This window comes from Pteropus medius, unplaced genomic scaffold (assembly GCF_902729225.1).
Source record: "Pteropus medius unplaced genomic scaffold, Ma_sr-lr_union100, whole genome shotgun sequence".
NCBI classification, from domain to species: Eukaryota; Metazoa; Chordata; class Mammalia; order Chiroptera; family Pteropodidae; genus Pteropus; species Pteropus medius.
The window spans coordinates 2136797-2152626 of record NW_024342473.1 but is presented as its reverse complement, the minus strand read 5'-3'; the positions used below and the strand labels follow the sequence as shown (position 1 = coordinate 2152626).

Genomic DNA, 15830 nt, shown 5'->3' with positions numbered 1-15830 from the left:
TCCATTCCTATCCCTAAACAACTATGGATTTGGTGCTCAAGGACTGATCTAAAATCAAATGGAAAAGGGGAAAAAGAAAAAAAAAATGGACAAATTCTTAAAATATTTTTCCCTAAATAATCTGCATTATAATGACTTGGGGAGACAAGCAAGAATCACAGAGGAGGTGATATTTGAGCTAGTTCTTGAAGAACCGAGTTGTAGTTTGCTAGGGAGAGGGACCAAAAGGACAAGCCAAGAAAGGAGAATGAGGCACACATGGAATGGGACAAAACTCTGGACGTCCAGTGGAAAAGTCTGAATGAAGCACCACAGGAGGCCAGGAAGTGCATGTTACACAGTTTAGACTTTATTCTCTAGACAATGCAGACTACCATGAAGTCTCCTTAAGAAGAAAATGGCATGTTTGGATATGAGGTAACTACAGCCAAAGTACTGAGTATAGGATTGGGAGGAAAATGGATAATCGCACATCTTTAAACACTAGGTGGTCCTCTGAAAGGTCTATTAAGGATCACACTGAGCAAAGGGAAACACAACTTGAGCTAGTTAAGAAATGTATGAGATACCAAAGACAGGATCCATGATAAAGGATGCTCTAAGAGGGTACCCAGAGTGTTCTCTCATTCAGAGCTGAGGCAATGAGAAGACAGGAAAATCTGGCACCTGGCTAGATTTCTGCTCCAGTAGCAACCCCTCCCAGAGAGCCTGAATGTGACTTTCAGCGTGAGTGGTCCAGGAGTGCAGAGTTTAGCTTTCAAAAATGTAAGAGGGGTTTGTGTTTAGGTAGAAGCCATTTCTGGCTTGCAAGGGAAGGGTGTGAAGGGCAGAGGGAAGGCCATCAGATGGGAGAGTAGAGGAATATCTATTTTGAGAAGGGGATCACTTAGACGAGAGTCAACCTTAAGATTACAGGAGGGAGACAATAAGAATGTTCCAGTAACAAGGGTGACCATTATACCTAGGTGTTAAGAGCTGAACTAGGCTATTTTTAATAATTAATAATGGGAATTAAAATACTCATTTTACAGATGAAGATACAGAGATGCAGGGAATACTAAAAGCAAATAGTTAGCAAGTGACAAGGTCCGATGTCTGATACCAAAGCCCCAACTGTTTTCCATCCACATCACACCATTAACTCCAAGGTAATGCAAGGAAACAGGAATCCCACATTTCTCTGTGGGGTACCGTGGGAGTCTGTCCTGCCTAGGTTGTTTTCCTGAAGGTAACAGTAAATGAAAAGAGGGGCTGGCTGCAGGGCAGTATTCTTGAGCAATACAGCAAATTGTTCTAAAAGAGGAAATGGTACAATAGTTACGTGTTCAAACAGAAGGCCTGTTCTGGAAAACAAAGCAATTAAGAATACAGGATTCATTCTGCAAATATTTACTGAGTAGCTACTATATGCCAGGTATAATTCTAGGAGGTAGGGAGAAAATGGCTAAACAAAGTTCCTACGTCATACCGGGAACAACGTTGTGAACCACACCTTCTGTAACATCCTTAATATTAGACAGTAGTTCTCTTGGCTGACCATCATTCTCAGAGGAAGTTTGATTTAAAAACAAACATGAAATCAGGTGAAAAGATTCTGATGTTAGTAGTTCTAAAAAGAGGTTTTGGGATCTGTATTTTTTGAAGTTCCACCAGGGTTTCTGAAGTACAGTCAACTGAGAGAACCAGGATGCAAGAGAATACTTAATTTATCTCCAGCTTTTTAAAATATTTAATTGTCTAGATTAAAATAAGTTGTTTGCTTCTTTACGTGTACTTACTTTTATCACAGGATCAAAGTACAAATTGAAAGTTTGACCTTTTTGGCTTAACATTTGTCTTTTATAAGTGGTAAGAAGGTAATTAACTCAAGTAGATTCTCTCTGAAGCTAGGGGATTCTGAGGATAAAAAGTTGGCCTCCTCTGGAAATGCAGACATCTTAACCAAAGTAGAATGTAGAAAAATACCACAAGCCACATGCCATAGTTAAGTATATGTCCTATTCTTCGGTAAACCATATATGAATGTAAATAGATCAATCATACTAGTATTAAGTACAGTTTATATTAATCAGATGGCATCATTAACTTGAGAATTATGTGAGAAACGGGTCACACACACACACCCGTTAAGCAACGATAAATTTCAGTACAGCACGAACTAATTATGTCTGGTTTTCTAAGGTGTAATTGTTTGAGATTTAAACTAAGCCTTATACTTCTCAGAAAGACTGCTTTACTTTGGATCTCTTCTCTTCCACATCTATCTACTTACAGTGAAACATCTGAAGGAGGATGATATGAAAACACTTTCAGACACTTGTTACTGGGATTAAGTAGACTGTTATCTGGCACATGTCACCAAAAAATAGTATTTCTGCCGTGAAGTGTTAATAAAAGACGATGCAATATTCTGGCCTAAGAAAATAATCAGAGGTCTACCCAATCATTCCTAGTAGAAAAACCAACAAAGTATTTCTTATGTAAAAAATATTTCTTTTAGGCTGACCCTGTCTCAGTAATTCACTCCTTAGGGTAAACATCTTTGTGTGTTACCTTGCAAATCTGAGTCATTCGACTTCGGGCTACTTCTTGCTCGCCGCTCCGTTTTCTTAATCCCCGGCCCGCCGCCGCTGCCGCCGCCTCCGCCGCCGCCGCCGCTGTGGCCTTTCCCGTAGCCGTTGTACACGGTGGTGCAATTGCTCTTATAGATAGAAGACGGCGGGCTGTTGAGGCGATTCTGGCGGTCGATCTGGCGGTCTTTCAGTTTTTTGTGTGGAGGCTTGCTGTACTGGTCTTCTCGGGTGATGTAGCTCGACATTCCATAGAGTGGTATAATTTCTAAAATGGGTGATTACGATAAATATAAGCTCAGTCTACATTTTCAATAATAAATTATTAAATGGTTAAATGACCTGACTTCTAAAGAAAGGAGTTAAAATATTACTAAATACAGTGTACACATATTTTTAAGAAAACAATATATACACATGTGTTCTCATTACATGTATTAAAATATTCCCATTCTTTTCTCATCAATCAAGGAATAAATTACTCATTAAAATCCATATTGTGTATTCAAAAATGTTCCAGAAATTATGGAGAATACTGAAGACGACAAGGTTATTGTCCACAAAGAATTCATATTCTGGTTGAATTTATAAGTTTGATTTTGCCTGTCAAGATGTTTTTTTCCGTAGTTGCAATATCCAAAAATTTAGAACAAGCAAAATATCCCCTTAAATGTTTACACAGAATCAAAATACTTAAAAGTATACTAACCCTTGTAGACAGAATAGCATTTTTATTGGAAACTATACAGCAACCAGAATATGAGGAGTTATTTGTGGTAAAAGAGTCAACATTTGAACAAAACTTAATAAAATGATGACGAGAAATTTCCATTGAAAATAATCAACGCTCACAAAATCAGGGAAAATACTCAAGGAGAAATTTTAGGGGTAAACATAAGCTATCTTTGCAACCTGGTGCCAAACATAATAAGCTGTGGTTTCAAACTTCAATGTTGGAGTAATAAGGAGGCAAGGCAAACTAACAAAATGTCACTTGGCTTCACTATGCATAGTGATAATTTACAGGGGGCCTGTAAAATATCTCATGATCTTGGGGGGAGGGGGGAGATATTTTAAATTTATATTTTAAATCAATTTAAAATTATACTTAAACATTGATAAAAATGCAATATATAACGAAGAGATTAGATCCTTACATGTTCGTAAGATAAAAGGGTCCCACATGGACAGGGTGACCATAAACTACCATCCAAACCTGAATACTCCTGAGAGTGAAAAGGGGGCTCTCTGGTCATGAGACCTCAACCAAGGCTATCCTAGGCACACCAGGAATGTATGGTCACCCTAGATAACTGAAAACTGATGTTTCCACTGTTCAATGGTAAAGCTCCACTTTTCATTTTCTTTCTGTTCACACAACATAAAGAAAATATTTAAAAAGCAAATCTTCACAAGATAACCAATTTGTACCATATAATGTTAAGAAATACAACCCTATTCAAAGGGCATATATCCAAATAAATTATGTTCAAATATGCAAAAAGGATAAATATTTAAAATACCACAATGCATTACACTTGAGATTTAAAATATTCACTCTAGACATTTATATAAAAACATTTCAAAACATGTCAAGAAATTTTTAAGTGCTTATGGTTTGGGAAATTAAATGTTTAAATTTCTTTTCTGTATGCGCATTGAGAACTAAGGTAAGAACATATACGTGGCTCTTTTTTTTTAATAAAAGCAAAGGGGCAAAGGGATTTTGTTTTACTGCTTTCTCTAATTTGAAATCAATGAAGGCACTGTTATTGTACATTACTGCTGTTATTTTAATGAAATTAAACCAAAATACCCTATGAAATGAAGATATAATCATTTTTTTTTTTTGCTTAATTTTAATGATGATTGAAATCATACTATTGTCTAAAACTGCAAAGTATACAATTTACAAAACAGCAACAACGTGGCATCCTACCAAGAGACTGCTAAAATAGGGCAGGTCACCCTTTATCAAGCAAAGAGTCAGTAGCCAAGGCTTTTCACGCAATGTCACTAAGCTCAGACACAACCAGAAACCTCTGACAAATACTCAAATATTTAATGTATATTGTGTCACAGCACTACTTTTTTTTAATTACAGTTAATTAATTAATTTTTTTTTCCAGTTTTATCCAAACGTTTTTATGGAATATGCCTACTTATCTGATGTTTTGGGATGTTATGTCACTAGACAAGATTACATAAATAGAAGTTATTGATGCCTCTATGAAATCAAATTACTTTTCATTTTTTGCTATCATCTTTCTGTACCTCTATTATGATAGCACCTTATTCTTTTGCATTATACTAAATTTCTAACTACTAAAAACTACCAATCAAAATCTAACCTTAAGTTACAACAGGATATTTCACTTAAAATACCCACCTCAAATGTTTCTTTTGTTAATGAGAAACAAAATGTGAGATGAATATACAGGGGGAAATATACATGTGTAACTGATAGACAAAGTGCAGAGGTAACGTACTCTAAGACTCTACGGTATGACAGGTGTTTCTCATACAATTTATCTGAACCAACATAATAAATATTTGAAGTAATAAAATGCTTCAATTCATACCCAGACTTAGAGGATAATCACTTTGCAAAGTCCTGAACATTAAAGTCTAATTTTTACCCTCACTTATCTGGTTTCTTAGTATCCATTTTGATAGAAAAGGGCTTTAGACTAAACCAACACCAAGGCCAAAACTAAGAAATCATACTGTCAGTATCTCTGAGACGCCTCTTCATTTCAAGGTAAGTATCTGCCTAACAACTAGTGAAATTTTGGCTGCACTAATGGCTATTCTTAAACTAAAGACAGGGTTCAGGAGAACCACATCAGATCCCGAGTTCAGCCAAGATTGCAACATAGAGCATTCAGGAAACCCAAAGCCTACTAAGACCTCACAGTCTTCTATCACTGGAAATGGGGCACAAAACACTTGTTGAATTTCCCTTCCACTGCTAGATTGTATGGATGTCTAAGAAATAATGTGTTGCAGTTCTGCCTCAGGCCACTCACATAAAAATATGTTAACAGGACACAGGAACAAATGATAGATTCACTGCTTCTCTTCTAAAATATCAAGTGGTATCCTACTCTGTGCTACTTTTTGGGATAGGGGACAGAACTTGGGATGATATAAAGAAAGAGCTGCAACCCACAAAGTAATTTTTGCAAGATACAAACCAGGACAGAAAAGGCTAGAAATTTCCCATGAGCCAGATAGACCCTCTTCTACCATGTTTATTACAGAAGAAATAAAGGGCTCTCCGGTTTTCTTCAGCTACTTAAGTGTTGTAACGAGTTTCAACAGCTGTCAGTGCCATCACTAACCTACTCACCTTGCTCACCGTATAATGTAGGGGGAAGATGATGCTGAGGAAAAAACTGAGGCGGCATATCTCCAGGTCCGGTAACAGGCGGGTAGTAAGCCGTGTGTGAATTATGAATAAAATGAGGGTGGTGAGTCAAGTAGGGGGGTAGATGATGGGTTGGAGACATGGCTGAGGGGTAGCTTGGGGGGTAACACTCAGGAGACTGGGGTGTGACGACCACCCGGCGGACTCCAGTATTATCTTCGATCACCTAAAGAAAACAGCAAAGAGTGTAGTATGTATTATTAGCCAATATCTTGTGAATATATACAGTATTTAATTACTTTCCCCTTAATTTTAATTTTCTCTCCTCCATTGGAAAAAAAAGTAGTGCATGTTGAACTTTGGTTCTCTAGTTCAACCAGTCAAATGAGTTCTAGAAATAATAACATTAAATTATTAAAATTTATGAAATTTTCATTAACTACCTAATTCTGATTAACGTGAAACTTTTTAGAGGTTTCAAAAGCTTGATAATAAATCTTCTTTGTCTCATAAATATTTCACGGATGAAGTCTTCTTCTAAGACTTCGAAAAGACTCAGAAGAAGACTTCTGAAGACTTCATCCAAGACAAGTGAATTCAATGTGTACTTAAGCTGATTTTAACAATGACTTTGAATGTAACTATTAGTTCAGTGGTTTTCCCAGAAGGAAGACAGTTTCTGGGGCACCTAAGTGTGCTTCACAGAGCTGAGCTTCCAGATCTGCCTGCTAACACTTGATTCTGTTCCTTCATCAGTGCACTCAGCTCCATCATCACGGGGGCTTTAGGAAACGAAGGGAACATTAACTTCAGAAGCCATAAAAGTACCAAAAGGTCATTTAATCTGGGACTAAGGAAGTAAATGAAACGAAGGAATTCCAACCAATGAAAACCTTGAGCAATCCTAAATCAAAATGGACACCTCTGTCCCCACCCTGATGATGTGATGAGTGTTGTGAAGGGAGACACTAGGATGTGGGACCTGTTATAAAGCAGAGGAAGTGTGAATGGACATTCTATCCATACTTTCTTCAAATGTTTTTCAGTTTACCCAAGAAAGATAATTAATTAAAGCAGTAAAATACCAATATTTATTGCCTTTGCAGCCAACTTCATGCTACCTGCTCTAAGAGCAAACAATGTTGTTGAGACACAAGAAATAACTACTATAACATATCCCATAATCAGAAGGGAAGGTGGTGGAGTACAGAGAAGAAGAGCATGGAATGACAGAATCAGGATGGCTTCAGGGACCTCAAAAGTGGTAAGGCTGGTAAAGCTGAGACAATGGCCTCTGGGTCAAGACACTGCAAAGAAGGAGACAGCGAGGGCATAAGAGTAAACTTGGAAGCCAGGACCAGGCTGCCCAAGAGACTAGCTGGTCTAACCAAGTATTTAAGGCGATCAGATACAAACAAGGTAGAAAGTTTTGTTTTTAAAAACAAACAAACAAAAAACACTAGAAATTAAACTTGTATGTTGAAATGCTTTTCTCATTATACCTCAAGAGACTGATTATAGGCCAAAATGAAATGACTTAATGCTAGCTAAAACATTAATAATATTAAAGACAATTTATCCTAAGCTCTGTTTTTTAAAATATTGCTTGATCCAAAATGGCAAGTTTATCAATGTTAGTATGTACTTTAGTGTACAAGACAGGTTTAGTTTGAATTAATACCCATTCATCTTTATGTTAAGAAGACAAAAATATTTGTTTATTAATGAACCAATTAACATAACTATCAGAACTAACTACTATGTTAATTGTTCATGAATAAAGCAATACTAACCCTGGAAAATTAAGATTTTTGAGTCATCTCTCTGATAAAGCTCAGAGCTTTTTATGTATAAAAACACAGCTTTTTATGTATTCTTTAATAAATTTAACCTCTTCTGGATCTTGGCGCGCTACTCACATTAACCTCATTTTTGAATGCATGGCTGCCAACTTACCGGTATATGTGAAATGGTGCTTAAACTGTGATATTGGAAATTCTAATGCATATGCTATCATTATCATCAAAGCATCTTCTATACTGTATAAATGCAGAGCATAAATATATTTGGTAGCACACTTGTACAATTTTAGTAAAAATATGGATTATGCTTAACATTTGATATAAAATGTATCATTCTATAGTATCTTCTATCCCCCACTCTGCCACTGGCTACTAAGAAAAAGTTAAGTAAAATACTGATATTCCTCTTTCATGGAAACTTCATTCGATCCTGTGATAGATACTGGAAGGTCCACAGAAGCAAAATATTTGTTTTCTAGAACAAATATTTTAGGTCAGCCAGCCACACGAACTTGACCGATGTAGTAAAACAGAAGAGGGCTCTCTCACTAAATGTGAACAACTCTTTGGGCTTGTAATGAAAAGAAATTACTTTACTCATTTTATCATATAATTTCTAGCTTATGAAAACAAAGCACTTTTTTAAGAAGGGCAAAAAGCACAAAGATAAGAATGCTAGTCAAGGAAAAAAAAAACAACAAAAGAGATAAAGAGCTGAAACGTTATCTTTTACTATTATATTTTGTAAGAAACAGTATTTCTACTACTTTAAAACTAAATCTAAAGTATAAATTACCATTCGCCAAAAAAGATTTCCAGTTAGAAAACTAAGTAACTTTTTGAAACTGCAAATTGCATATATAAAAATTGTCTGACAGCCTCATTTAATTATCTTAAATTATTCTGTGATATCTGTGAGAGACATTTATTTACATGTACATGTATAATGCGATACTTTCAGAAACCTGCTCCCTTACCAATCAAGGGATAATTTATCACTAAAACTATTTTGAAGAAATGAAATATTAATTCTGAAACAATCAGAAACAAAAAAATATGCTGAGTAATTTATTTTGTTTATTGTTCTTCCATAACACAAATTACATATTTTTTAATTATCAAATTCAGTTCTGATCCATGTCTAAGGAAATTATGCCTATGTTCCCCAAAGGATAAGTCTGAGGAGCAATAATAGTGCACGAAATAATAAGCAACTCAGGAAATGGTGGCAATAACATTCTTTAGTTTAAAAAATAAGGTCCATAAAGAAATATATTACTGTAGCAGAAGAATTTAGAAATCAGAGTTCAGTCCAAAAATCCTCAGGCAATAAAATGTGCCTTCAATCTTCACAAATAACCATGGAAAAGACAGATTCATTTCCTTTTGGGGTGAATGAAATTATGACAATGTCCAGAGGCAAACAAATCCACCTATATTCAATTCAGCAATTATTTCCTGAAACATACTATGAGCTAAACACTGGCTATTCAAAGGTGAGGGGAATAGGTGCTGAATAGTAAGATTAACCTATATAGTCTAAGTATAATATAAAAAGAAAAATCAGACTAAACTTTAGTAAGTGCTGCTCAGAAATAAGAACAAAGTACTGTTTTTTCTAGATTTTTGTCTAGCTCTACAGGATGGTCACTCGCATATCTCCTCTAGAGCTCAGACCCTTGGAGAAGATCATTGTGCTAGGTTCTCAGGTTGCCACCTGTTATAGGCTGAATTATGTCACCCTTACCCCCAACCAGGTTGTATGCTGAAGTCCTAAGCCTCAGTACTTCAGCATGTGATTGTAGATAGAGCCTTTAAAGATATGTAATTATGGTAAAATGAGGTCATATGGGCAGGCCGTAATCCAATGACTGACGTTCCTGTAAGAGAAGGAAATTAGGGCACAGACACGCAGAAAGAAGACCATCTATAAGCCAAGGAGAGAAGCCTTAGAAGAAACCAAACTTGTAGCCTCTAGAATTGTGAGGAAATAAGTGTTGTTTAAGCCACCCAGTCTGTGGGCACTTTGCTATGGTAGCCCTAGCTAACTAATACCACCTATCTGAGCCTCCCAAGCTTCCTCTGTCTTAAGTTCTATCAGCCTTGTCTGTTTTTTGTTTTTTGTTTTAAAAAAACCTTCTATAAAAAGTAACGTGTTTACCCACTCCACCCATGAGCAAACACCTAGCCATCTTCCTCAAGCTAAGGAAGAAAATCAGTCTGATGGCAGCTAGTTTGATTATTCATCATATCTTTTTATTCTGCTCATAAAAATTTACTGAAAAACTTCTATGTACATAGTATTCTTGTTATCCTGTGGCCTACACACAAGAATGAGATGCTAGAAAATAAAGAACAAGAGTAAATAGGGAAAATGTGTCTTCTTTGCATAAGTGCTTTTAGAACATGACCAAGAGAACCATTAAAAACAAAATGAAATAACATGGAGGCAATAAGGACAGCCAAGGGGAGACAGACGAAAAAGAAACCCAGAGCCAGTGCCTGTGGTCTGCCAGCTGCTGGACATGGGTTATTTTCCTTAACTATAGGAGAATTAGATAGTAGCATCCCTGTTGAACATGAAGGAAACCAACACACAGCATAGTCAAAATGTACAACTAGTTCAGCTGCAGAACCAGAATGTAGTACATTTTGGTCCGTACTCTAAAGTTTTCATTATGTGAAGAATTAAACACATATTAGGTATGCTGAGAAATAAATATGTAGACAATGAACTGTAAGATATAGGATAGTTGGGTTATTAAGAGATGTGAAAGGATTCAAGATATAATTAATATTTACTGAATATCTGCTGCTCTGCTTTAATATCCTCTACTGAAATAAGGCAATACATGTTAAGGACCTGGAAATAACTGATACACAATAGGAAAATCTTACCTGACAATTACTACTATTAATACTAATACTTCATTAAATCCGCCCAACAACCCTGTGAGGGATATACAGTTATCCTCATTTTAGAGACAAGAGAAATAAAGTTCAGGAAAGTCAAGCTAGCTCACCCAAGGGCTATCGGGGTGACAATTTTGAGTCCAAGAATTAAATAAACTGCATCTCTTAAAAGCAATTTAGAGAGTCCGAGTGTCTTTTCTGATAGCTGACAGAGAAGGAAGCTAGTTCCCCTCACTGAACTGAAATGCTCCACAGGAATTTTAATAAACTCAGTTCCTAAAACTCCGTCCTTCTACTTCTGGGTTGCAGGTGACAAACAAAAGAATTACTTAAAAGGCCGGAGGCAAAAGAAAAAATTTTAAAGACTGCCCCAGATGGCTAGGGATGTGCCATGAAGTGGGCAGAACAGAACGCACGTGGACACACATGAACCCATACATATGTAAGCAGTGGGCAAGGCTGGGCAGCCAACTTGCTCATTGACAAGGAACACAGAGTGAGCTGCCTACACACTGAAAACTGGGACCAAATGAGTTTGTGAAAGTCAAGCTCGATTCCTAACTGTTGCCAACATACTTCAAGTGGGCTCTCAGGCTATTCGGGGAAGGGAAGAAATCTCAGCTAAAACTGAGCACCAAGTACACAAGCAATGAACAAGCAGAAGAAAAGGCCAGGCAATACAAAACAGTCGTATGGAGCAGTGAGTAGGCAAAGAGTCCAGGTTTCTCCCAAGCAGACTGGTGTTTCCACCTCCACCACCATCTGTGTCTTGCAGTATGAAATATAGATCTGTCTCTCCCACCCAATTGCAAGTCCCTCAAGGGTACCTGGGAACACAGAAGGCTTTCAGTAAGTGTTGGCTAAGTGAACAAATGAAAAAGCTTAAAAAAAAAAAAAAAGTGTATCTGCTTACATTTGATGTCTACCAGTTATTAACACATTCATTATCAAATCCACCCCAACCTCATATCCCAGGTAAATATCTGACATTATACTCTAAAATTTCAGAAATCTAAACCCAGCAAACTGCAGATATGTCATACGTGACTCTCTTATTTTAAATATTTAAAATATTAAATATTATTTAATATTATTTATTTTAATATTTTATTTCACAAGAAAGACAATGAAAATCATACATTTCCTATGTAAGTGCTACTTCAATCCCAAATGCAGTTAGGTTTTATTTTATTCATCACCTACCAGGAGTACAAAAGTGCTACCTCCTACTTTTCCTTTTCTGTACTAACTTGTCATTCTGCATTTTCTAATAATGTGAAAAATATACAAGAGAAAAAAGCAAGTTTGTGTGGAAATTTTTTTTATGCCTACAACACCTGGTCTTCCTAGGTGGTCTCCTATCCAAGTAGTAACCAGGCCTGACCCTGCTTGGCTTCCAAGATCAGACATGAGGCTTATTCAAGGTGGCATGGCCATAGACCCAGGACCTTGTGCTTGTAAAGCAGACGTGTTGACCGCTATACTATGGAAACACGTCACTGTGTGGAAATTTGAAACAAGGAATGTACTTTTCCTAGCCCATCTCTTTTTGCTACTACGGATGATACTCCCACCACCATCACCCAAGGTTCTCTCAACCAGACTGGTGCTCACCCCTCCACCGGCATCTGTGTCCTCTAGTGTGAATTTCAGATCTGCCTCTCCCACCACAAGGGTTATAGAAGCAAGTGGTCATTCTATTTTACAGATGAAGTTGAGTTAATTGATTTAAGATGGTGGCAGAATTGAATGTATTTTCCAAATCTTCTGAGTTACTTTTCTGTCTTTTCAAATTTAATTATTGTATCTATGGTTGAAAACACCAAACATACTTCTCTACCTCATTTCTCTTCATATATAACAGCTAACACTGATAAAACATTTGCTCTTTCTCTTGTTTTATTATCATTAATGTCCTAAGACAACAGACCCTATAGGTTTAAGATCAGCTCCTTCTTCCATATAGCATAGTAATATTTTAGCCAAATGGAAAAATGCATTATTGGTGATGTTTCTAGGTTTCTAAAAGCTCTTTACATAACACCTGGCAGAGTAGTTACAGATTAATATAGATATCACCAGAATTTTTTTAAAAAGTTCTTTGAAAATTCCAATTACTTTTCTCAGACATTTCATGCCAATGGATAAGTAAACAACCAATCCATCTGATTTATAGGTAACCGAGTCTAAGGTTTTAAATAGTAAGGTGATTCATAATTGAATAAAAATCCCCTAAACATTTTACCCACCCACACACACACACACACACACATACACCCTCCCAAGCTACTCATACTTATGTAAGTCTGTAATCTGGAAAAAGGAGCACAACTAGGGCATAAATAATTTAACTTTTAGTACCACATCCCAGTGGCCCCAACTTGAGGATCCCAGGGGAAGAGATGGGCCCCTGTTTGGACACAGCTAAGCTTCTCGAGATACTGCCAAGAGTCAAGCTGCCTCCTCTCCAAGCAGAAATATAGCACTGGGTACTGAAACTGAAGGCAAATGGTAAACTGATTAATTTACCAAATTAACAAAGGTGACAATAACAACTCCTGTGACATATATCACTTAACAGTTTTTAAAATGCTTGGCACAAAACTTAACTTACATAATATTCAGAAGATCCTCTAACATAGTCCTAATTTCTAGATGAAGAATTTCAGAAGCAATTAAGTAACTTAATGTAGTATCAGCTAAGTGGGTTACAAGATTCATACTCAAGTACTTGTGACTGGAAATGCTGTGTTTTCTATCTCTTTTTACTGTATATCAACAACCTAAATATCAAAACAAACCACATTTAAAGTTCAAAAATCAAGTCTAATTCTCCCCGGTATCTGTGTGACACATAAGAACACTAGACATAAGAAGTTACATCCATGGTTTCGAGCAATAAAATGGGCCAATTATTCTAACTAATTGGATATGCTGTTTTAAGGAACAGAATATTTGTCAGAAGACAAACAGTAAGTAGCAGTTTGATGTTTTAATCTGTGCCAAACTGAGTTGCCATTAAGATATTAATAAAGCTATCAACAGGAGGCATCTGTAGATAGTAACTGGTCCTATCACTCCAGCACTTTGCCATTGATCAGCATAGAAGAGATGACCAAAACAAAGATGATTTCAGCACAGCTTCTCAAGCACACTCATGTCCACGAAAACATAGGCAGGTTGTTCTAGATGGTATCTATGACTTTTATATTTTATATTTTAAGATGCTTCACCAGTCTGCCAGTAGGTTCCATGGCACAAAAAAGGATTAAGAATCCATGTTGATGATACTGAGATCATATTTATCACATAGCAAAATACCTGTATTATTATACAAGTTTGTAAGTCTGATGGGTTCCAAAGAGTGTGTAGGAATATAAAATCCACATAACCTTCGTAAAGCTTTGTACCTAATAGGTTGGGCAAAGGTATTTTTCTAAGAAAAGTTGTTACGTATGACAAATGTTAATAATTTAGAAAGACTATACTAACTGTACAATAAAATCAAATAAATATATGTAAATAATTTAATCCTTACTAATGATTTATAAGTCATTACTAGATGTGACATTGTCTCAATATTACTATAAAATTAACCATCATTGTTCCATAGAAGTGAAGACCAGAATTCCAGTCAAGGCAATGCTAAATACCAAAGGAGTCTGCCACAGGTTTGGGAATGATTGCTTATGGACACTTACTTATATTCTTGCTTATCTCCTTTTTAACAATATGAATAGCAGAGGAAAGTCAGCTAACTTTAGGAAAAAACCTGAGATCCTTTTTCCTTTCCCCTTCATCCTCCAGTAAGATAACAATGACTCCAGCCAGCCAGCACTTAATTGATAAGTGCCAATTATGTGCTGGACACCTTTCAAGGAACCAGAGATCCAGCGATGAACAGGACACATAGAATCTCTGACCTTGTGGAGCTTAAATGCTAAAAGGGAAGAAGGCCAACAATGATCCAGTAAAACAAACAAGTCGAACACCCAAGTAAATAGCTTAAAAATATTCCTAAAAATCACACAAGGAATTGGACACAGAGCCCCAAGTGGGCTCACGTTTCCTCCTGCTAATCTTGTGTTCTATTATACCACAATGCCAGGATCTCAGAAACAAAGAAAAATCCAAGAGAAAATGCAGAACAGGGAGACAGAAGGCTCAGAAAGAGGAAAACTTGCACAATGCTTCAGGGGAGGGTACATCCTTGGTACATTTCTTTAATTTAGCAATGCCAACTCTGCCTGGAATCATTCCTCAGACAAAATAAGCCATAAAATGAAAAATAAAGTTGCTGCAAATCTGCGGATAATGGAAACTAAATCAGAATAGATACGCAAGTCTTCTACTCTTTTCATAGAAGCTCCTCACCTCCATGAATACATCGTTCATTGTGGAATATTTTCCTAATTTCTTATAGAAAAACCAACTTCTCCAAAGGACTTAAAGTCTTCAAAGAGATTCCAATTCTCTTTATTCTTGGCTGTAAAATGGGTCTGCTTCTCAGTCTGTCAGGACACAGGGAAACCCCTCATGCTCTTTTCAGCTCATCATTTTCAAAATCTTGAAGGTGAAACACAGCACTGGCTTAATCCCAGGTTGTAATTACCACAAGGAAGCAGCTGAGGCTATTGTTTATTGCTCAGCTGGCTTAGCTAAGCAAAACCGGGGAAAGGATTCCATGGCTCCCACCAGGGACCAAATGGACTCCGTTCTGTCCCCACAGGGCTCTGATTTCTGGCCAGCTCTCTAAACACTCCTCACTGGGGAATGAAATTTAAATACGTTTTTAGATAGACTTCTTGTCTCTCCCTGGGCAAGGGAAATGGAATATATGTAATTTCCACAGGTACTGACCCATTAAGCCCCAAAACAATGGAATGAAGTAAAGGGTATACTTCTGCTATAACAGAAATACTTTTGACTACTATTCAGTTTTTAGGTTACATCAATTATCTGAGAAGAGGAGAGTGGTCTCCCAAATGATAGAACATTAACTTGGATGTTTCACTTTTTATTTTCATATGTTTTTTTAATCTTTGAGTCTACATGAAGTTTCTTCATAAATTACTATGAAAGCATGGAAAGTAAAACTCAAGCCATCTGCTTAAGAAATTTCTATATATAAATTATTCAGAAAGTTAATAATGAGATTAAAAATTGAGAAGAATC

General features: G+C 36.5%; 1 protein-coding gene across 5 annotated transcripts in view; it reads right to left on the bottom strand.

The window, feature by feature from the left end:
* FNDC3B (fibronectin type III domain containing 3B) overlaps positions 1-15830 on the bottom strand; it is a 296648-nt gene that overhangs the window by 120842 nt on the left and 159976 nt on the right. For 4 of the 5 annotated variants that reach the window (XM_039865045.1, XM_039865042.1, XM_039865041.1 and 1 more), the window contains 2 exons: positions 5923-6166; positions 2554-2838 (listed from right to left, as the gene is read on the bottom strand). In XM_039865045.1, the coding sequence (XP_039720979.1) occupies positions 2554-2838; positions 5923-6166 (529 nt within the window). The remainder of the gene's footprint in view (positions 1-2553; positions 2839-5922; positions 6167-15830) is intronic. The other variant, XM_039865044.1, reaches the window with a different exon arrangement.